General features: G+C 46.1%; 4 protein-coding genes across 5 annotated transcripts; 2 read left to right on the top strand and 2 right to left on the bottom strand.

Moving 5' to 3' along the window:
• The first annotated feature begins 649 nt into the window (after window positions 1-649).
• On the top strand, window positions 650-3,507 carry LOC139351645 (myelin-oligodendrocyte glycoprotein-like). Its single transcript, XM_070993629.1, has 4 exons — window positions 650-909; window positions 1,773-2,138; window positions 2,253-2,434; window positions 2,522-3,507. Exons 1-4 carry the CDS (start codon window positions 693-695, stop codon window positions 2,540-2,542), a joined length of 786 nt encoding a protein of 261 aa, XP_070849730.1. The 5' UTR covers window positions 650-692; the 3' UTR covers window positions 2,543-3,507.
• Window positions 3,508-5,763: 2,256 nt separating this feature from the next.
• LOC139351542 (B-type lectin plumieribetin-like) lies at window positions 5,764-6,866 on the bottom strand. The gene is made up of 3 exons (XM_070993485.1): window positions 6,791-6,866; window positions 6,495-6,588; window positions 5,764-6,045 (listed from the first exon to the last, which is right to left on the bottom strand). Exons 2-3 carry the CDS (start codon window positions 6,582-6,584, stop codon window positions 5,785-5,787), a joined length of 351 nt encoding a protein of 116 aa, XP_070849586.1. The 5' UTR covers window positions 6,585-6,588; window positions 6,791-6,866; the 3' UTR covers window positions 5,764-5,784.
• A 1,418-nt stretch (window positions 6,867-8,284) lies between these two features.
• Window positions 8,285-13,067, top strand: tmem185 (transmembrane protein 185). Its single transcript, XM_070993842.1, has 7 exons — window positions 8,285-8,497; window positions 9,191-9,367; window positions 9,473-9,680; window positions 9,820-9,903; window positions 9,998-10,174; window positions 10,794-10,917; window positions 11,251-13,067. The coding sequence occupies exons 1-7, from the start codon at window positions 8,460-8,462 to the stop codon at window positions 11,499-11,501; spliced, it is 1,059 nt and encodes a 352-aa protein (XP_070849943.1). The 5' UTR covers window positions 8,285-8,459; the 3' UTR covers window positions 11,502-13,067.
• Window positions 13,068-13,308: 241 nt separating this feature from the next.
• Window positions 13,309-18,818, bottom strand: mus81 (MUS81 structure-specific endonuclease subunit). 2 transcript variants are annotated; one of them, XM_070993157.1, is made up of 17 exons: window positions 18,739-18,818; window positions 18,348-18,513; window positions 18,001-18,130; window positions 17,776-17,861; window positions 17,291-17,422; window positions 17,130-17,210; window positions 16,907-16,995; window positions 16,289-16,480; window positions 16,061-16,216; window positions 15,844-15,971; window positions 15,644-15,756; window positions 15,439-15,558; window positions 14,845-14,940; window positions 14,310-14,438; window positions 14,127-14,230; window positions 13,776-13,859; window positions 13,309-13,561 (listed from the first exon to the last, which is right to left on the bottom strand). In XM_070993157.1, exons 2-17 carry the CDS (start codon window positions 18,486-18,488, stop codon window positions 13,495-13,497), a joined length of 1,848 nt encoding a protein of 615 aa, XP_070849258.1. In that variant the 5' UTR covers window positions 18,489-18,513; window positions 18,739-18,818; the 3' UTR covers window positions 13,309-13,494. The 2 variants fall into 2 exon arrangements, with proteins under 2 accessions (XP_070849258.1, XP_070849259.1); XM_070993158.1 differs by having other exon boundaries at window positions 18,348-18,490; window positions 18,739-18,799.
• Window positions 18,819-19,692: the final 874 nt, after the last annotated feature.

The raw sequence follows: 19,692 nt of genomic DNA, 5'->3' as shown, positions 1-19,692 counted from the left end.
ACATTTCAGTCAATCTCATGTAAATACATGTCTTTCATTGCATTTCCACGTGGGCTACTGTCACCTTTATAGACCTGCAGAGCCCAGCAGTGACAGGGATTTAACCTCCCAGCGTCCAAATATGAGCGGACATGGAGTTTGGCGAGCAGTAAACTGGTTTTCTGGAGGCAAACTGTCTTTCTGTCTTTCCTATGTACATTATACACAAGAGCAGCACTGCCATAAAAACACAGTTGCCATATTGAATTGCACGAGTCAGATATGCATGATGAAAATAGTGTTTTGTGTGATTACACAGTGGAAAATATAAGATAAAATATAAGAGAGTGAGGAGATATTTAGACAGCCTAGATATAGATGTAAGTAAATATGCATTGTCCTTAATTTAGATGTCTATTACATTTTATTTATATTTAATAATAACATAAATATAATAATGGTAATGTGTTAATATATATTCTACATTAACTTCATATTATCCATGACCACCGCGTTTGCGGTTCCTGCGGTCGGTCCTCCTCCCACGGCTGCGTCCTTCCTGCTGCGCGCGCGGTCGATTCCCACCTGTGCCCTCCCCCCTCAGTCCACCACGTGAGTTTCCCCCGTCATAAAGACAAAATAACCACGAAAATGCCCCAAACACATAGATGTAATGCGCTTCAATTACGCCGTAGGTGAGTGAGCGTCTGCGCATGTGCGGCGGGTTTTCCGCGCTGGGTGAGTCACCTGTGACGCTGAGTTTAAGGGCTTCGGGATGGCAGCTGTCGACTTCAGACTCAAGTCAGCTGGCTGAAGCTACAACAACGTGTTCAATGGATCTGATGGAGCTCAGTGACTCTCTCTCGCCTCCAACCTTAAGATGGACCATCGTCGTTGTTTTCCTGCTTTACTGTCACACGTCTGCCGAAGGTAAGAGCAGCAGCATCCGCCCCCCAACCCACCCATCCGCTCATGGAGGGGCCAAATCCTCTGATTCAGTTCGATTTCTAAGATAATTCAGCCTGCTTTAATGTCACACAGCGTCGGTCAGGTTCGTGTTTTTCACCTCTTGTGCCGCCGTTAAATCACCGCTGACTGTTTGTTCATTGGACGTGTCGATTCATTTGTAGCCTGTTAATGAAATCAGCTCATCAGACAGAGTTCAGGTTGAACTGGACACTTTTCCTTTAGTCTTTAGTTATTTCATAAATTCGTCTTTGATGTGTGTGTCTGGACCTTTGGTGACCCTTCAGCACTTCCTAATGTTCAGCTTCTGTCAGTTTGCTTACTTTACTACTTACATTGTAATGTTACTGGATGTTTGACCCCTTCGCTTCTCTAATTTGGATAAATATACCTCAAATTAAAGAGTAGCTTGTTGTTGTTTAGAAGAAGCTCACGTCCTGCCTCGTCATCAGCGGCGGCGGTTTGACCTGCGCTCGCTGTTTTGGGGTTGCTGCCTTCTTGCTGCATACTGAGTTTAGCAGTTTAAAGGCTGTGTGGTCAGAGTGAGGGCAGTCGACAAAAGCATGAGGCAGATCTTTTAACAAATGAATCATTGTTTGAGTCATTTGTCAAGAAAAAGCCCCGTCTGGTGTCTGGTTATAATTTCTCAGACTTGTTTGCTTTTCTCAGGTTTATATGGTAGAAAACTAAATATTTGTGGGTTTTGGACTGTTGGTTGGACAAAACGAGACATCTGAAGGCGCCAAACCATTAATCAACTAATCATGATAATGATTGGAAGGTTGATAAAAATGATTGGTTAATCAGATTTTTCCTCCATTTCTCAGGCCAGTTTCAGGTGATTGGGTCAGGTCAGCCAATCGTGGCCGCTCCGGGCGATGACGTCATCCTGCCGTGTCTCGTGGAGCCTCGGCTCAACGTGGCGGGACTGACGGTGGAGTGGTCGAAGCCCGACCCCAGAAACCGGCCGGGCCCGGTGGAATACGTGCACGTGTACCGGCACGCCCGCGAGGACGCAGACATGATGAGCTCGACGTACATCCGGAGGACGGAGCTGTTCGCGGACGGTCTGCGACAGGGAAACGCGTCGCTCAAGATCCTCAACGTGACGCTCGCAGACAGAGGGAGGTACAGGTGTAACCTCCCGAAGCTAGGAGGCGACAGCCACGCTTCAGTCGTTCATCTGGTTGTTGGTGAGTTGATGTGTGAAAATGTCCAGATTGTCTTGAAAGAGCCAAAAAATAAGACACATAGAAGACCAGTGTCTTTAGAACTGTGTGGGTCATGACGCTTTTTGCTCATTTCAGACCCAAACGCTGCTAAAGCCTCGACCACAGAGCCGCCGCTGCAGCCCGTCAGTCTGCAGACTCCTGATCCGACGGAGGAGACCTCTCGCAGCAGACTGATCTTAGCTGTGGTCCCCAGCGTCTTGCTGATCCTGGGTGTTGGCGTGGCGGCGTATACGAGATGGAAGTGTCGAAAACAAGAAGTAAGTCAGGATTTCGCTTTTGCCGGAAAATAAACAAAGAGCTTCTTTTCTGGGATGCTGATCGTTTCCTCTGCTTTGTCCCTCCAGCTCGTGAAGCTTGTCATCTAGGTGCCTTGCTCAAGGGCGCGCTGATCGGTGTAAGACGAGAGCTCCACCTGCTGGGAGGCAGTGGATCTGCGGAAGGGCTTTCATGTGGGGGGAAACGGACCACCGCCGTGAAATCCTGTTCGTGTCTCTGACTTGGACGTGAACTTTGACCCCTGTACTGACGGTGCCTTCAGTGTTTTGACCCTGTGACATCTGGACCCAGGTCAAGAAGTAGTGCAATTAAGTCATCACAAAGTATATAACTTTTAAACAGATACACTAATTCTATAGTGTACTAAATTAGAAATTTGAGTGTACTTCAAGGTGACAGAAACAGTTCAAAGTGTGCTAAATGCATTCTTTAAAACGTCTAATGTAAGTAGAATATTCTCTCACCTGGTGGTGCGTTTAAATGCAGCCCGTCACTTGATCAAATGCTGACACCGACACTGGCTGTACTTTCGTCTCTCAGCTGCTGTGCATGCAGCTTTTGGACGTTGGACGTTGGCACAAAGCAGCATCTCATCTCTACTTTCCTAACTTTGCATCAGAGATGAAGGCGTTTGAGCCTTTGAGCAGGGCGCCTTCCTTCCTTCATGCCAATATGTTTAATATTTGTTGTTGTGTTGTTGTTATAAGCTATTTTTTCTTTTCCACTAAAAGCTGGTCTTTTTTTGGTTAGACATTGATCTCGCTGTGATGTTGTGGACTTGACTACCTCCTGTTCATTTTGCACTCTGAGTCTGAAGTCGCGTCGTGTTTGACTGTTCAGCTGTTAAAAGCTACCTCATGTTAACGTCATGCTGCTCGTGCAGGCGCCACGTTTGTGGTGTGTGTTCATCATTTAAGCTGCTGTGAGGATGTATCAGAGTCCACCTTAAAAACGCCTGTTGTATCCTGTTATTTCTGTTTGTGTTCATGTACATCGTTCAGTTCTGAAAAAGCTTCATTTTAGAAGTTGCCAAATAAAGTATATTTGAACAGTTGCAGTGTGTTTGCATCATGTGTGTCATGGCTGGTTTACAGTATCTGTGCTAAAGGTGTCAGCAGCTGCTCACAGTATCTATCGCTGATCTCTCACAGCTGTTTCTCTAACAGTTAACATCCTCACACCAAAGTATTACACATTTGTTTAGGCGCTGCTACCTCATAATATAGAACACATTCAGATTTAACCTCGTGTGTCAGAGTGGTCTCCTCTCAGCTGGATGAGTCGGGTGTTTCTGAGCTGCGTCAGCTCTGCTGTGGGTTCAGCAGAGTCATGATAACGAACAGCAGCGCTGCACTAACTCTGCGTGCTGACGCTCTGGCTTCAGGTTTTGCCAGTGAGTGTCTGAGAGCACGTGTCAGGCTAAAAACTGAAAGTGAAAGTCGTTTACTCGTCATGGGACCTGAGCTGAGGGAAACTCTGGGTTTTTCGACGCTCTCACTCCGAACCCCCCGATGACACTGGTATTGTGTGGGTGTTACACTTTCTGTGTGATTCAGCCACTAATCAGCTTCTGTTTTCATTATTGATTTGCGGAGGATGTGAAAGGAGAAGACGGCTTTCCCGAGGAATATTTCTTCTTGCTGTTTTTACGCAGGATCATCTTTCGCATTCACTTGGCACACAAATGAACAACATCCCCGAAGAAAGGTTAAGGTTTGAACAAACTTGAAAAAAAAATTTGAAAAAGCTTGTGATCAGCTTTGACTGATGGGTTCCTGGAAGCAGCAAAAAGAAAGCGCAGGCACAAATGTGTTTTTCCGTGGCAAAACTGTAGGTTTGGTGTTGACGTTTACATGCTCGCTGTTCTCTACCCACGAAAAGAACACTGAGGAAACGTGGGCCGATGGAAAAAACAAATACAAATGTCAAAAATTGTGCCATCAAAACTAACCACGGAGCCGAGATGCTGAGTGTGCTCAGACACTTCCCTCCTCAGGGTGTTCCAGGATGGACAATACAGGAAGAAAGAATTCACAGCATTTCTACAAGCTGCTGTACAGCAGTGACCGAAGAGTGACCGCAGACTTCATCCGAGCTGAGCAGGCAAAACGTGCTGTCCAAGCTTTTGAAACAGATGAAAAGTAACTCTGCAAAAAGTGTCTGCTGGGACATTCTGGACATTCATCAGTAAGGAAACAAACTTTTTTTAAATGTCGTTCATTTTTCAGCTATTGTTAAGTATAACTTTCCAGATTAACATCACAGTATTACATTATTTCCTTACATTTATTTATTTATTTATTTACAACAGCGATTATTGATAGGCCTGGGCTTTCAGGGACCTCTGTTGGTCCCTGGACCTCACTTTGAGAACCACTAATCTCTTTTTCAGCATTCATCTCAAATGTCCCAAAAATTGTGCATTTATGTGAGTAAAAAACAAATTTTTGTGGCGTGCACAGGTGGGGTGGGGGCCCCAGGGACTTTTTGCTTGGAGCCCCAAGAGACCCCAGCAACACCACCGCGAGACGCATGAAAGCTGTGACTGAAAATCAGGGTTTTTCCACCAAATGTTGATTTCTGAGCTCTTCCTAAGTTAAAACATTAGTGTTGTGTTGTTTAAAAATGAGTATGAACTTGTTTTCTTTGAGGTCTGAAAACACTGCATTTTTTCGTTATTTGGACCATTTGGGCATTTTCTGCCAATAAATTCTCTAAATGACAATATTTTTACTTGGAATTTGGGAGAAATGTTGTCAGTAGTTTGTAGAATAAAACAAAAATGTGCATTTTACTCAAACACATACCTATTAATAATAAAATCAGAGAAACTGGTCATTTTGCAGTGGTCTCTTGATTTTTTCCAGAGCTGTATATTTATATTAATGTATAACCCTGACAGAGGTCACTCTGCTGAGTACATTCTGTCACTCTCACCACTGAGAGGCAGCACCAGTCTGCTCCACTGATTTATTTTTATGTTGTTTTTCATGTTGCTTGTTGTAATTTTGCTAGAATCCCTCTGTGTTTTACTACAAAGTTGAAGCTGTGACTCTCATGCAACTCGCATTTCTGCTCAATTTCCATGCTTTAATTGTTGTAAGTTAATCAGAACCGCGGCTGAAATCATGCAGCGTATTTATTTAATAGGTTAAACATTAACTCTTTATTTGAAGGGTTGTAAAAGGGTTGAACTTAAGTCTGATCATAGCTCACTACAAAGACAAGGGAAAAAATTAATTCATGCATTGTAGAGTTTTCTTTTTTTTTTATTCCAGGTGATATTCAAAGATAACTTTCACGCGCAATGAATTTCAAAAGCATCGTTTCATTATTTCATCCCTCTGGAGTTCGTGGAGTTCCAAATCTCGTGACCTTCCCTGTCCACCAACAGTTTGCCGTCATCCGTCAGGTACAGACGGCACATGTTGCAGCTGGAGCTGAACGAGTTTGTGTGCCATCTGGGCTGATCACATTCGTTGTACATCACCAGGTTGCAGTCAGCCTGCATGCAGAGACGAGCAACATCTGTTCCGGCAGTGTCTGAATCCCACACAGGCTTCCAGCCATACAGGACGAAGTTACCGTCTTCCTGCAGGCAGACAAAAAAAAGACATTTGGTGGTCTCAGTATGTGCACTCCTGAACAAATGTTCTCTTACTTTTGCATGTACTTTTACACAGACCTTAAAAAGTACATATAGTGGCTATCTTTAATCTACATGTTTCTCACTTCTTAATATAACCACCTTCATGACATAGACGACATGAAACTGTTTTACACGCTGAGTCACTTCCTGTTAATTTGTTGCTAGTCAAGGAAAACTGCACAGGAAGACGAAAGGAAGCTCAGAGGGCAAAACAAACAGGAATAAAGTCACACAAAATATTCAACAATATTCCCTGACCCTAAATTTAAATATTCTCTCATTGTGCTCAACAAGAACCACAATTTAACAGTAAGCAAATTAACTAAATGATGAATGGCGCTTACAGTACACATCATGCATCCTGATAAGCGTCTCAGAAGCAGGTTACTCACCTGGAACACAGCTTTCCACTGGCCATTGTTGGACAGGAGAAAGTCTCCCTTGCGGAGTTCATCATTTTTGGACAAGAAGTTCCTGCTCATGATTCTGCAACAAAAACAAATCCTGTGTTGCACGATTTTTTTTTTTTCGTTTTGCAGTAGCTTAAACCCACAATAAGCCCTATAACTTCACATCAAAAGGCACAGATTTAAGAGAAAACTGTAAAGACTCACTTATGCATTAAACTGATCTTGCACAGTGTGCATGCATGAATCCATCCATCGGTGTAATTGTACAGAGTACTTACAGGCTTGAATGTTCCACCTCAGTTGGACCGCAAAAGGAGCGAAGTGTAAGACGAATTCAGTCCTTTTTTATATACCAAGGTGTGGGTGGAGAGAGAAGAGGGGACAGTCAATCCCTCTTTTTAACTAAACACTGCTGGTAGTGAGGAGTCTCCTTCAACTTGTCCCCCACAGCATCATACCATGCACTCATGGGTTTAGGCTTTCATGACAAAAACATGATCCTTGAAGGGTGACATGTTTGAAAGGAACACTTAGGAAACGTGCTTTTATTGTGAAACGTGTCCCTGGCCGAGTTTAGCGCTGACATGGATTCAGATTCGTCAGGTGGATTGTCCACTCGCAGCAGACTGATCTCAGCTGTGGTGGAGGCAGTGGATCTGCAGAGGGGCTCTCGTGTGGGGGGAAACGGACCACCGCCATCAAATCCTGTACGTGTCTCTGACTTGGACGTGAACTTTGACCCCTGTACTGACAGTGCCTTCGATGTTTTGACCCTGTGACGTCTGGACCCAGGTCAAGAAGTAGTGTAATTTAGTGTATTATAAATATGTCATCACAAAGTATATTTGACATAAACCTTTAAACAGATGTATTAAAAATGAATATACTAATTCTTCAATACGTAAAGTGGTATTTTGAAGTACTTATTGTAAGTGTATTATAAATTGTACTTAAGTGTACTAAATTAGAAATTTGAGTGTACTTCAAGGTGACAAAAACGGCTCAAAGTGTGCAAAGTCTAATGTAAGTAGATTATTCTTTCACCTGGTGGTGTGTTAAAATGCAGCCCGTCACTTGATCAAATGCTGCCTTTGAGTTTAAAGATTACACTCTGATACTGGCTGGAGCTTCATCTCTTAGCTGCTTTGCATGAGGCCTTTGGACGTTGACACAAAGCAGCATTTCATCTCTACTTTCCTAACCTGGCATCAGAGATGAAGGCATTTGAATACTTTGCGCCTCTCTAGATAGATACAGATGAAAAGTAATTCTGCAGAACGTGTCTGCTGGGACATACTGGACATTTATCAGTGACGAAGCAAGCGTGCTGCACAGGGAGGCTTCAATTCTAACGTTTCCTCATCGTTGGCTGTGTTCATAATTTGGGTACAAGATAAAATGAGTTTAGATAAAAGGGAATTTTTCTCATTTCAAAGGCAGATACATGGTAATGAAACTGTCAGGATACTTTATATTCAGTCATTTGTATGCATGGGCTTTGCATAGTGACTCAGAGGCTCCTGGTTCATGTGGTTCGCGGTAATGCTAAATAAAATTCTGCCCATCTTGCCTCCCAGGGGCCTCAAGCAGTCAAGCAATTGTTTTATGGATCTGATTGTTCTTATTCTTAAAATTGTTCCTGTAAACATGATAAAAAAATAAAGAAAAAATAAACTGTCGACGGCTCCAACACTATTTTGTTTTTATTTTTTTTATCTTATCTTATGACGTCAAGGGATTACCGGAAGTAGTTCGGCTAGCTTCGCTTTGTCACATGATTTCTGATGAAAAAACAAAACAGACGGGCTAGCAAGGAGCTGTAATGAACCTGAACCACAAAACTCAGCTTTCACCGAGTTTACCATGCGTAGGATTACGGATTAGGCGGTGAATTAGCTAACGACACGGGAAACTAATGTTGGTCAGCTGAAAAGCCCCTTTTCCACCATGAATTTAAGAGGACTGTTTCAGGACTTCAATCCCAGGTAACGTTAGCTACGACCTAGCACTTGAGCTAACTGTGGAGCTAGTTAACGCTGCTCGTCTGGGCAGCGTTTGTAGCGTGTGTTTGTTTGTAGCATACAGAAAATGAATGTTTTCTACGTGTGGAAACATATACAGATTTGTCTGTTAGCTGAACAGTTAGCGTAAACTATTAGCTAACTGAGTACAGAAGTTAAAGCGAGAAGGAGTCTAGCTAAACAAGGCCTGGCTAACATGCTAGCTGAGATAACGTTAAGGTTTGCTAGCTAAAGCTGTCTAACGTTAAGTGCTGCTGTTAAGTCGGTTCCTCACGCATGTTTTCATTATTCACGCTTAGCTAAACACGTGTTTTTCTCAGGTATTACATACAGTTAAAGTCACTCAAATATCTTTACAGTAAGTTCGGGAAATACTTAATAAAAAAGAAGAAATAAAGACATGTCAGGGATTACAGCCACGACAGTTAGCCTAAAGTTGAAGCCAAACTACAAAATGCACCAATTGTTGATTCTTACAAAAACGGAGTGCAGCCCAACAATAAGTACAGTGCTCATGCTGCAGATCCAGTATGTGAAGTGTAAATGTTTAGGAAACAGATCCAGGTCTTCACATCGTGAGGTGGCAGGTGGGATTTATATGCAGCGTCCTTCACATTGTGTCAACTGTCAAACATGTCTCTCTGTCCCCCGCTGCAGTAAGTTCCTGATTTACTCCTGCCTGCTGCTGTTCTCCGTGCTGTTGTCTTTGAGGCTGGATGGGGTCATCCAGTGGAGCTACTGGGCCGTGTTCACCCCGATATGGCTCTGGAAGCTGTTGGTCATCATCGGAGCCTCTGTGGGCACTGGAGTCTGGGCCCACAACCCCCAGTACAGGTAGACACTGGGGGACGTTTGTGGCTTAGTGGTCAACGCTCAGGTTTTGATTTAGCCTTCGTGAAAGTGTGCAACGTGTGTTGATGTTGATGTTTCTTGTTTCAGGGCTGAAGGGGAGACGTGTGTGGAGTTCAAAGCCATGCTGATCGCAGTCGGCCTCCACGTGCTGCTGCTGATGTTCGAGGTCTTAGTTTGCGACCGCGTGGCGAGGGGAAACTACTTCTGGCTCCTTGTCTTCATGCCTCTCTTCTTCGTGTCCCCCGTCTCTGTAGCAGCCTGCGTTTGGGGTTTCAGACACGACCGCTCCCTCGAGGTAAGGACTCCGGTGTGTGTGAGGGTTCGCTGAGACCAGAGCAGGAAACATTTAAAACCACAGCTGAAAGATGCTCATCTGAGGTTTGTAAAGTAAACAGGGGAGAAAAAATGCTAAATCTTCCTCTTCCTCTGCTCAGCTGGAGGTGCTGTGCTCAGTTAACATTCTTCAGTTCATCTTCATCGCTCTGAGGCTGGACAGGATCATCAACTGGCCTTGGCTGGTGAGACTTTCTCAGTGCTTTTTGCATCATTTCTCAACCGTGTGTTCAAAGTTAAGGCCACTGTCAGTCCTGACCTTCATCCCGTGTGTCACAGGTGGTGTGTGTCCCACTGTGGATCCTGATGTCCTTCCTGTGCCTTGTTGTCCTCTACTACATCATCTGGTCCGTCCTCTTCCTTCGCTCCATTGACATCATCGCCGAGCAACGGCGGACTCACATCACCATGGCGATCAGCTGGATGACCATCGTCGTGCCCCTCCTCACCTTTGAGGTGAGTTTGGGTTGTTAATGTGTTGACCCGTGTTTGGGAGCACGTTTTAATAGAAAGGTTAACAAACATGTGTAACAGTTACAATAACGGCTAATTATTGTAGAAAATTAGCTAGTTTACAACATTTACAAATCTATTTTTAGACAGATTTTCTCGAACCCAAATCACAGCTTTTAACTCCTCTCTTTAACATCAGTGAAGTCCACACATGCCGATCAGATGATCACAATTAGTGCGCTTCTCTAACCACATAAAACAGGGCAGTTGCACCTAAAGCGAGTTGCTTTAGTAGTAACATTAGCCTGCGCTTCCCTCTGCTGGCTCACAATGTGCACAGCTTTCTTTAAAAGTCCATTTACACTGCACGCAGGAGGTCTGAATAACTTCTAAAAACCACATGGCTCAATCTGTGGGACAAAAACAGAAAGCAAAATCTCAGATGTGCAGGTCAGTTTGTGATAGAGTGAACGTGAATGAATCAGGTTTCTCAGCCTGTGTCTGCAGCTGCAGTGATCGGGTCTCATCTTTGGGATCTTTGGTTAATCAAAGGCTTTAACGTGAATCAGTGAAAGCAGCAAACACCACGCATGCACCCAGTGACGCCCACGTCTCTCTCCAGATCCTTCTGGTGCACAAGCTGGACGGCCACAACAGTCTGAGCTACGTGTGCGTGTTCGTCCCTCTCTGGCTGTCCCTGCTCACGCTCATGGCCACCACGTTCGGTCAGAAGGGAGGGAACCACTGTGAGTATCTACAGGCAGAGACGTGCCGCTCAGTGTTTCCACCGCTGCTCTGTCCTGATGTTGAGCCGCTGACGTTGAACTCTTCAGCTCAGAATATTCACCTGTAGTTGAGTTAAATGGTCTTCTCTCATGCAGAAAGCAGGAAGTAACGATTATTTCCATTATTGATTCATTTATATTGATTTCTCAGGCTATGAGAGCTTGTTCTGGCTGATGCAGAACGCAAAGATATTCAGTTAACTATCATCACATGACTTTCATGGTTAAAGAATAATGGACATTTTGACCAATGGCGTCACTGTTAAGAACCGCTTTGTCCTGATCTTCCTGCAGGGTGGTTTGGCATCCGTAAGGACTTCTGCCACTTCCTGCTGGAGCTCCTCCCCTTCCTGCGGGAATACGGTAACGTGTCCTACGACCTCCAGCGCAGCGAGGACCCCGAGGCGGCCGAGGACCTGCCCATCCCAGAGCCGCCGCCAAAGATCGCCCCCATGTTCCACAAGAAGACGGGCGTGGTGATCACGCAGAGCCCCGGGAAGTACTTCGTCCCGCCGCCTAAACTCTGCATCGACATGCCCGACTAACGCGCGGCAGGGCTGGCGCGGCAGGGACTGACGTGCACAAGTCGTGAGGCCGAAACAGCAGAGGGCGCTGTGTTTGGTTTTATCCGCTGTCCTGAAGGATTTGGTCCCCTCACCTAAAACTCTGCATCAGCGTGACTGGCTCGGGCGACACTTGAGCGCCAACATGGCGCTGGATGATTAGTGGATCCAGAATTGTCCCGCTGGTTTCACGGCTGCCTCACCCCGTCAAGGACTGAACCACAGAACCAAAAGAAAGGACCGCTTCGTTTTTCACCTGCAGGGGACGTCTCACTGTGTTACTCACTCCTGATTTTATCCGATCTGAAGGCGGACGTTTGGGGGGAAACCGACCACAGAAGCGTCTCAGACGAGGCGAAACAGAAGAGTTGGATCTGCGAGGACTCCTGAAAGCGCAGTAGATCTTTAGGTTTGAAGCGTCTGAATCCCAGAGGACACTTGCTTTGCGATGGGGACCACTGGAGACTCTTTAGCTTGAATTTGGGATCAGCAGACCCTCATTGCTCCTGTTGTCTTTCAACACGTGGGTGGAGAAAACAGGTGGAGTTAAAAGGAGGCGTTCAGGTTTTTTCAGGTCTGTCTTATGCCAGCACCCACGTGCAACGAGCCGCCGACAGCAGACCGCCTCCATGTTTGATGACGTGTCCTGAGGAAACACTACTCCTCAGTTTATAGCGTGTGCGCTCCTGCGTCTCGATCTGTCCTCACGTCTGTGGCCTCCCTCGTTTTTAAAGCAACACTCACGTGGACTCTGAAGAAGTGACGCCTTCCTAACTTGATTCCACTTTTAGAGATGGAGGTAGATCCACGGTGCTCATGCAGCCGAAGCTAACGTGAGGCTTCGTCTTTTCAATGGGACATTCCCTCTTTGTGTTTCATGCTAAGCTACGCTGGAGACAGTAACACAAAGAGAGGAATACCACGTTCTGCCTTGCGTAGCTTCAGCTGGACCGCGGATGTCGTCTCGCTTCAGTCGAGCCAGGATTGGATCTCCTCCAGCCTTCATTTGTCATAAAAGTAATATTTTAAAGACAGACCTGAAAAAACAAACTGAGAGAAAAGAGAACAACAGAAAAGGCACTTTGTTAACCCGTCAGCTTTTTGTATTCCTTTTTGTTTGTGTGTAAATAACAGAAGTTGTCGTGTCAGGGACCAGACGACCGGGTTCAAGGTTGAAGACGAGTCCCGTCTTAGTTCGTTCTGTCGCTGTTTTGCTTTGTTCAGTTCAGTACGAGTCGAATACTGTATCCCCACGTGGGACTCACAGCACCAAATTACTGAATTTCTGGGTGTAGAAGCGTTAGACAGTCCAGTGAACTCGTGTATATTTAGGGGCCATCGGCTTTGACGTGTTAAACTCTTACACATCGGCTTTAACAGGTTTTTTTAAGTCTGATCCTTTAGAGAGTAAAACTCCTCAGAAAAGCAAAAGTAATGATCCCACCTCTTCTTTTACTTTGGACGACCTGATTGCTGGAGTGTCCTGCAGGCTGTGTGTACATTTTTTCTACATGTTGTCCTTTTTTTCCATTAAATTGGTCTGATTTACCCACTGATCTCCCTTCATGCTGCAAGTAGAGCGTCACTGTTTTGTCCTCGTATTTATTTTAGAGTTAAACGGAGACAAAACGCACCTTTAAACTGCGTGATGTCGTGATGGGACATCAGGTTTTACAGACCCGCTGGTGTCAGATAATATGGTTTCGTGACTACTGGAAGCATTTGGGTGAAGTGAGTTTATCAGTGTGTTCGCAGGTTTCATCTCTCTTTGGTTTAAAGTCGATCTCTTCTATCAAAAATAATCAACTTTATTGATGCGGCAAAATTCTTCAGTATTTTACAGGATTCAAAACATCAGCAAACGTACATTACAATTTAATTCTGTTCCAGTAAAACAGGAAAATGAATGGATCGACATTACGAGCTGGAGTTCGCGTCCGTCTGCGAGACAGGAAGTGACGCCCAGTCGCTGCAGCTACGACAGAGCTCCTGGAGAGCAGTACAGCTGGTAGACTGTTCTGCCCAGAGCTGGACCCAAGTTTCTGAAAAACAGGCAGAGTGAAGCTTTAAGCACCATTAAGACGCTCCGCTGTGTCTTATTTAGTGCTGTTTAATGTGTAGTTTTACAGTAATTAAACTTGAGTGTGTTATCAGTTACGTCGCAGCACTTTGACTCAGCTGTGATATTTTCTTTCTCTCAGCCTGTTCACACTCACTGTTCATCGATGAACATGAATGAAACTGGACTCTACAAACCTTTTGAGCTTCCCGTATCGGACGGAGGACAGAAGTTTCTCTTTCTCTGCTTCACTCGCACACCGATCATAGGCTGTCAGAAGGCTGAGGCGGAGGGAAGAGAGGTTCAGGAAATCACCGTAAAAATCTGTTTTTACGACACAAACATCTGGCCTGGCCTCACAGAAGTGAGAGTGAGTGAAAACCCCCCACGTTTGGAAACGTCTGGACTTTCTGCACAGAAGTCACCCTCTGCTCTACAAACGAAGCTGATCTTTCTGATCTCAGCAGATCTTTGTTGTTGCTGCGTGAAGTCACTTCCTGTTGCAAAGACCACTAAAACGTCGGCACAAACAGTCATGTGTGAGTCACCTGTTGGGGGTGTCGTAGCGCTCCAGTATGGCAGCTGCTTTGTCTCCGGACAAACCGCTGATCTGCATCAGCTGTCGGGCAAAAGCCTCTCTGACTGTCTGACACTGGGCGGGAAAAACAGGGATTCACAAACACACCTGCGACACGACGTGCTTTGAAATGTGCTGGGTGATACACACGCACCTTGTTTTTGACTGCTCCGTGGTTGAACTCTGCAAAAGAAATAAGGGAGCACGAGGGGGTCCCCCTCTCCTCGTCGGCGCCGCCTCCATCGCCCTCCAGCTCTCTGGAGCGACAGATCAGCGTTCGGTTCTGAAAGAAACGACAAAATGAAGCGTTAAACTGCGTCAAAGAGGAGGAGGTGAGGCTGTGGTCCGCCGTCTGGGTGGAGCAGCCCGATAGATCATCTTCCTCTGTGCCACAAAAACGTGTCCGAAAACTGTTAAAAACACATCATCGAGCCTCCCCGTCGCTCTGGATGACGTGTTCCTAAACACACACTGTGACTCAGTCCCACAAACATCATCATCCTGACAGAAACGTTAGCTCGAGCACCAGATGTGTATTCCTCCGCAGCTGAAAGTAGTCCCCAACAAACACACTATTTAACCCCTTTAGAGTAATGTTTGTTAAAAGCTACAGCGCCTGTGTGTGTGTGTGTGTGTGTGTGTGTGTGTGTGTGTGTGTGTGTGTGTGTGTGTGTGTGTGTGTTTTTCACCTCATACAGTTTACTCAGGTATCTCGTCATGACGGTGAGGTAGGCGGCCGACTCCCTCACATCCTGGACTCTCTTCACAAAGAAGCCGTCAACGACCTGACACACACACACACACACACACACACACACACGCGCGCGCACACACACACACACACACACACAGATTAGAGTTTCCATCCAGAGCTGGTGGTGATTTGAAGGAGTTTGAATGAAGTGAGGTTTACGATGTTTAAATTACTCATTTTGTAAATGGAGTCTGGTGGCTTTGGCCAAAAGGTCGGTGTCTGTTGGGATCCATAATGTTATCAGTCAGTCTGAGCCTGTTGGTGTGGACGTACGCTGACGGTCACATTGCAGCCCTCTCGCTCCCTCAATACAGTTTCAAAAACTGTTGTCTGCGTTGGTCATTGGTAAAACAGGATCCATAAACACAGATAATATCTGGACTTTGTCCCTTTTTTCCAGGACGCTGAAATCTTGAGGACACGATCCTGCGTTAAGGCGGTATTGTCCAATAACATTGGCTCATAAGTGGGTCTGGATCGAGTGTGTGTGTGTGTGTGTGTGTGTGCACGCGTGCGTGCGTGCTGGCACCTGTGTGTTGACTATGGCCTGCTGCAGTGTAGCTTCAGGCAGACTCAGGTGGGAGGCGGCTGTCCCGCACTCCTCCACCAGGTAAACGGGCTTACGGAGACCACACCTCTTCAGTCGAAACTAAAGCAGGGAGGGAGAAAGAGAAACGTTACGTACGGTTTGGTTATCGTTCCTAAACGAGCCACGAGGCTGAACGCGCACCAACCTTCTGCTCCCTGAAGCGTCCGTCGATGATGCTGCCGCACAGGTCGTCCATCCTCTTCCTCTCGATGACGTAGTCGAGGACGAGCTCCCTGCCCACGGGAGCTCGCAGCTGACCTGCGTGCAGATAAAAGGTGGCATTCATGATCCAATCACAGAGCCTTTGAGGTCCACGTGGTTTGAAGGTATTTCCGTCCCTGTTACCTGGAACCGGTGCCACTTTTTCGCGGGCGACCCACAGGAAGTCCCCCACGTTCAGCTTCCTGACGTCGAAGTTCACTCCGTTTCTCTGCAGCTCTTTGACCAGCTCCTGCTTCCGGTGGAGGCCGACGCTGCACGAACGCATCAGGGTGAGAAAAGCTTCAGTCTGAGCTACAGACACACGAAAGCTCAGGTAACAACATCCAGACGGCTCTCTCACCCTGTCGTCTCAATAAAGTCGACACACAGGACGATCTCGTAGCTTCCAGGTCGAAGACTTCCTGCATTCGCTGGTCTGCTCGCCATCTGTGGATTCTGGGCTTTTCCTGAGCTCGTCCCCTCTTCCTCACTCCTCCTCGTCATCCTCTCTGCAGGACTGTGAGGACGTTCAGTTTGTTCCAGCAGCAAAACTTACCTCTAAAACATCCTGTATTTAATGTACACTCACTGTGCTCTCTCCTCTTCATCGTTATCACTCCCAGTCAGGTCCACCAGCCTGGGACCGCCGTCCTCTTCCTCCTCATCCTCCTCTCCTTCACTCCTGGCCTCCTCTCCGCCCCCCTGCGGACCCTCTTTGGTCCCTTGCTCTGCTGACTCCAGTCGCTCCGCCAACGCCAGACCCTCGTCTGTCAGAGAATACCTGAGCGAGGAAGGGGAGTGAAGAAGAGCTTGACTGAGTGGCAGAAATGACCATGAAAAACCGTCCTCCACTCACTGGCTAACCATCACCATCATCATCATCATCATCATCATCATCATCATCAGTGAGCCTGAACACCACAGTTAGCTCAGGATGAGCTCCACGTGTGTGTTAGCTTCATTGAGCCTGCAGCCGTGATGGCAAGTGTGTTAGCATGCTTAGTAAGCTTAGCACACCAACACACTCGTGACAATGCTAACATGCTGAAGGAAACAACAGGGAATCACCAGAGTCATTAGATTTCATCCTCTGGACGTCTGGGATACGTATGCTGCCAAATGTCAACAAACACAAACCAAAGGAAAAGAAGAGACGGACGTCGGCAGACAGACACGCTCGTCTGAAGTGCGTCTGCTTCCTGTGTACCTCGCAGGGTTGTGGGTCTTCATCAGCAGGTTCTTCTGGATCAGCGTGCTCACCGACGACCAGGCCGTGTATTTACTGCCCAGATCTGGCTGCAGACGGACAAACAAAAACAAACAACAAAAGACCCAATTTCAAAATGAAGCTGCTGCAACAGCAGAAGATCGACGGCAGGGATGAGCCTGAGCGACAGGCGGGCTGGGCATGTTTGTTATCAGCCACTTACGACAGAGAAAGACTTGTCACAGAGCCCCTGAGCTTCTGCTTGTAGCTCCATCTTAAACATGTAACCTTTGCTGCCTGAGATCTAGAAGAGAGGAAGACAACACATCAATGAAACCTGGAAACACGGCAGCTGGACGTGATGGAAAAGGCGGTGCGGCGTACCTGCGACTCTCTGTAAAGGGTGAGCAGTACAGCGTAACCTCCAGACCTCTTCTGGGGCACATAATCCCTCTTCTTCTTCCTCCCTCCTCCTCCTCCCTCATTGTCTTTCCCTTGATCCCCCGCTGCATTCGTCTACAAGGACAGGTGGATCATACAGGTTTGCATACAAGGCTGCAGCAGACTGACGAGACACTATTTCCTGATGATTATTAGACTGAATAAAATGAGTGTACGTCCTCTAAAAGCACTGATACTCACACCAGGTGTCGTCTCCTCATTTGAACCCCTGATCAAAACCTGCCATGATCTAAAGATTGCCTTTAAAATAGCTGTGAGGAGGCTGAACACTCAGGTATTTGAGTCTACATCCTCACAGTCTTCATGGACATTTATCTCCAAGGAATTTATACATTTCCACAGTTTTCTCTTTGGAAAGTTTACGGCACATTGGTGCAAACTGTGTGTTTACACGCTGCCTTGTTTACCTTTCTGGAGGGAGCCAGGCTGTTGTTGTCCTGCCTGCCAGGAGGGGGCGCTCCTTCCGGGAGCGCGTGAATAGGAGCGTCTGGACCTGAAGAAGAGACAAAGAGATAAGGTAAAAATCTCCTTCTGTGACATGAACAGCTTGATCATACAAATTCACTTCAACATCTGTTTAATGTTATTGCATTCTATCTTTTATTTCGGCGTTTTCTTGTATTTTGTCCCACCGTTCTCTCTGTAGTGTCGCTGCAGCTTCTCGTCCAGTATTTTGCAGATGCCGTCTCCAAAGCTCTGGAGGATCTTTGCCTCTTTGGCGCTTTGAAGCGGTAAAGGATACTTGCTCAACGAGCTGATGGCCTGGAAAAAACAACAACAACAACAAACAAAACAAAGACAAAACGTCTTATCCTCTGTATCTTATATAATAATGACAAGATGCTTCCATGCATCGGTTAACACCCCTACAAGTGCTGTAGACCTCAACCGCCTGTCGATCCATTTCTAACTGAAAACACTTAACAGCTGCACACAGAGACAGAAATGTAAACATCAGAGCTGAAGTGTGCCTGTTTACCTTCTGGTAGGTGTACTGGGTCTTCAGGCCCTTCTCCTTCGCCTGGTCCCGCAGCTCGGTGAGCCACTTGAGGAACAGCGGGTTCGGGCAGGAGGGCAGGACGCGTTTCCGACCCAACCGGACCGGCTCCGAGGCGGGCATCCCTTTGGAGGAACGACACGGTAGACTGACAGAAATACTACAACATCACCACGACAGAAGATGACTAACACGTAACATTAGACAACAAATGCAGCTTTAGCTAACACAAGCTAACGTTTGAGGACCCTAATTAGCTATTTGAAAGTCGTCGTCACGCCACCAAATGCAAAAGTGACACGCAACATAAATTCAGGGATTTAGTCGAGAAAAAGAAAGTTAAATCGGGCCTGAGCCGGGAAATGTGTCTCACCTTTCACTCGTAAATTTGCAGCAGCTCCTGGCGCCTCGTATTCAAAGACACAGCGCACTTCCTTGTTGACGTCGTCACGTGGCCGGAAGAAGAAGGCGGGGCAAGGAGCAATAATACGAACAGTGACATCTAGCGGCGAAACGAGCAACAAAAAGACAAATACAGGGATAAACGAGTAAATAAATAAAGATTAACGAACAGGAAGATTGGAAAACAGATGAACATGTTGATTGGTATCATAGATAAGTAATCAATAAGTAATAATAACTCATCCTGAGACATTTCACTGGAACAAAGTGGAGCAACTGACTAATTTACCCTGGAGCTACATCTCCAGCATGGCTGAAAACAAGGACTGCTCCAGTGAACCCCAAAAACCCCAAAAGGCCTTCTATAAAAATAATAACAATAATAATAATAATAATAAAAATAAAAAAATGTGAATGAATGACCACTAAAATCAATAATCAAACAAACCAGTGAAGCTTTAGCTTTAAATATATTCTGAAGGATCAAACGTGATTTTATTCCGAAGTTGGTGTGAAAGGCAAACTGACTGTGTCGGTTAACCTTCGAGACCGTTATCTAGTTGTTACCTGAATCTTTGCTCCTCCATGTGTCCTCAGGCTGAAGGGAGTCTGCAGGATTCCTCCAACAAGACCCAACAGGGACCAAGAATCCAACCTCACCCTCCCAACCGCAGCCTCTCTCTCTGCAACACACTGAAGCTTGGGGGGAAAAGCAGCATAATTAGTGCTTAACAGTGCTTTCATGCACAAGTTTGAAGAGGCATTGACGAGTGTAACCACTCTTTTATATTCAAAGGAGACATGGCTGCCATGCAGACGCATTTAACGTGATAAAATGAGGCGCAATCAGACTGAAGAGTTAAAAAAGAGGAAACGGTTTGACTCAAAACTCCACTGAGACCTGTGTGCAAATGCTGCTTTCACA

Source organism: Chaetodon trifascialis, chromosome 23 (assembly GCF_039877785.1).
Source record: "Chaetodon trifascialis isolate fChaTrf1 chromosome 23, fChaTrf1.hap1, whole genome shotgun sequence".
Classification (NCBI taxonomy): domain Eukaryota; kingdom Metazoa; phylum Chordata; class Actinopteri; order Chaetodontiformes; family Chaetodontidae; genus Chaetodon; species Chaetodon trifascialis.
The sequence above is the reverse complement of the archived record's forward strand: the minus strand, read 5'-3'. Positions and strand labels throughout refer to the sequence as shown.

Coding starts and splice junctions, on each gene's coding strand:
- LOC139351542 (XM_070993485.1), bottom strand. CDS start 6,584: ATGAGCAGGAACTTCTTGTCCAAAAATGATGAACTCCGCAAGGGAGAC. Junction 6,046..6,494: donor AGTGGAAAGCTGTGTTCCAG/GTGAGTAACCTG, acceptor GTCTGCCTGCAG/GAAGACGGTAACTTCGTCCT.
- LOC139351645 (XM_070993629.1), top strand. CDS start 693: ATGTGCGGCGGGTTTTCCGCGCTGGGTGAGTCACCTGTGACGCTGAGT. Junction 910..1,772: donor CTGTCACACGTCTGCCGAAG/GTAAGAGCAGCA, acceptor TCCATTTCTCAG/GCCAGTTTCAGGTGATTGGG. Junction 2,139..2,252: donor AGTCGTTCATCTGGTTGTTG/GTGAGTTGATGT, acceptor TGCTCATTTCAG/ACCCAAACGCTGCTAAAGCC.
- tmem185 (XM_070993842.1), top strand. CDS start 8,460: ATGAATTTAAGAGGACTGTTTCAGGACTTCAATCCCAG. Junction 9,904..9,997: donor TCATCAACTGGCCTTGGCTG/GTGAGACTTTCT, acceptor CGTGTGTCACAG/GTGGTGTGTGTCCCACTGTG. Junction 10,918..11,250: donor TCAGAAGGGAGGGAACCACT/GTGAGTATCTAC, acceptor ATCTTCCTGCAG/GGTGGTTTGGCATCCGTAAG.
- mus81 (XM_070993157.1), bottom strand. CDS start 18,488: ATGCCCGCCTCGGAGCCGGTCCGGTTGGGTCGGAAACGCGTCCTGCCC. Junction 17,862..18,000: donor GCGACACTACAGAGAGAACG/GTGGGACAAAAT, acceptor TCTCTTCTTCAG/GTCCAGACGCTCCTATTCAC. Junction 13,562..13,775: donor CGATACGGGAAGCTCAAAAG/GTTTGTAGAGTC, acceptor CCTGTTTTTCAG/AAACTTGGGTCCAGCTCTGG.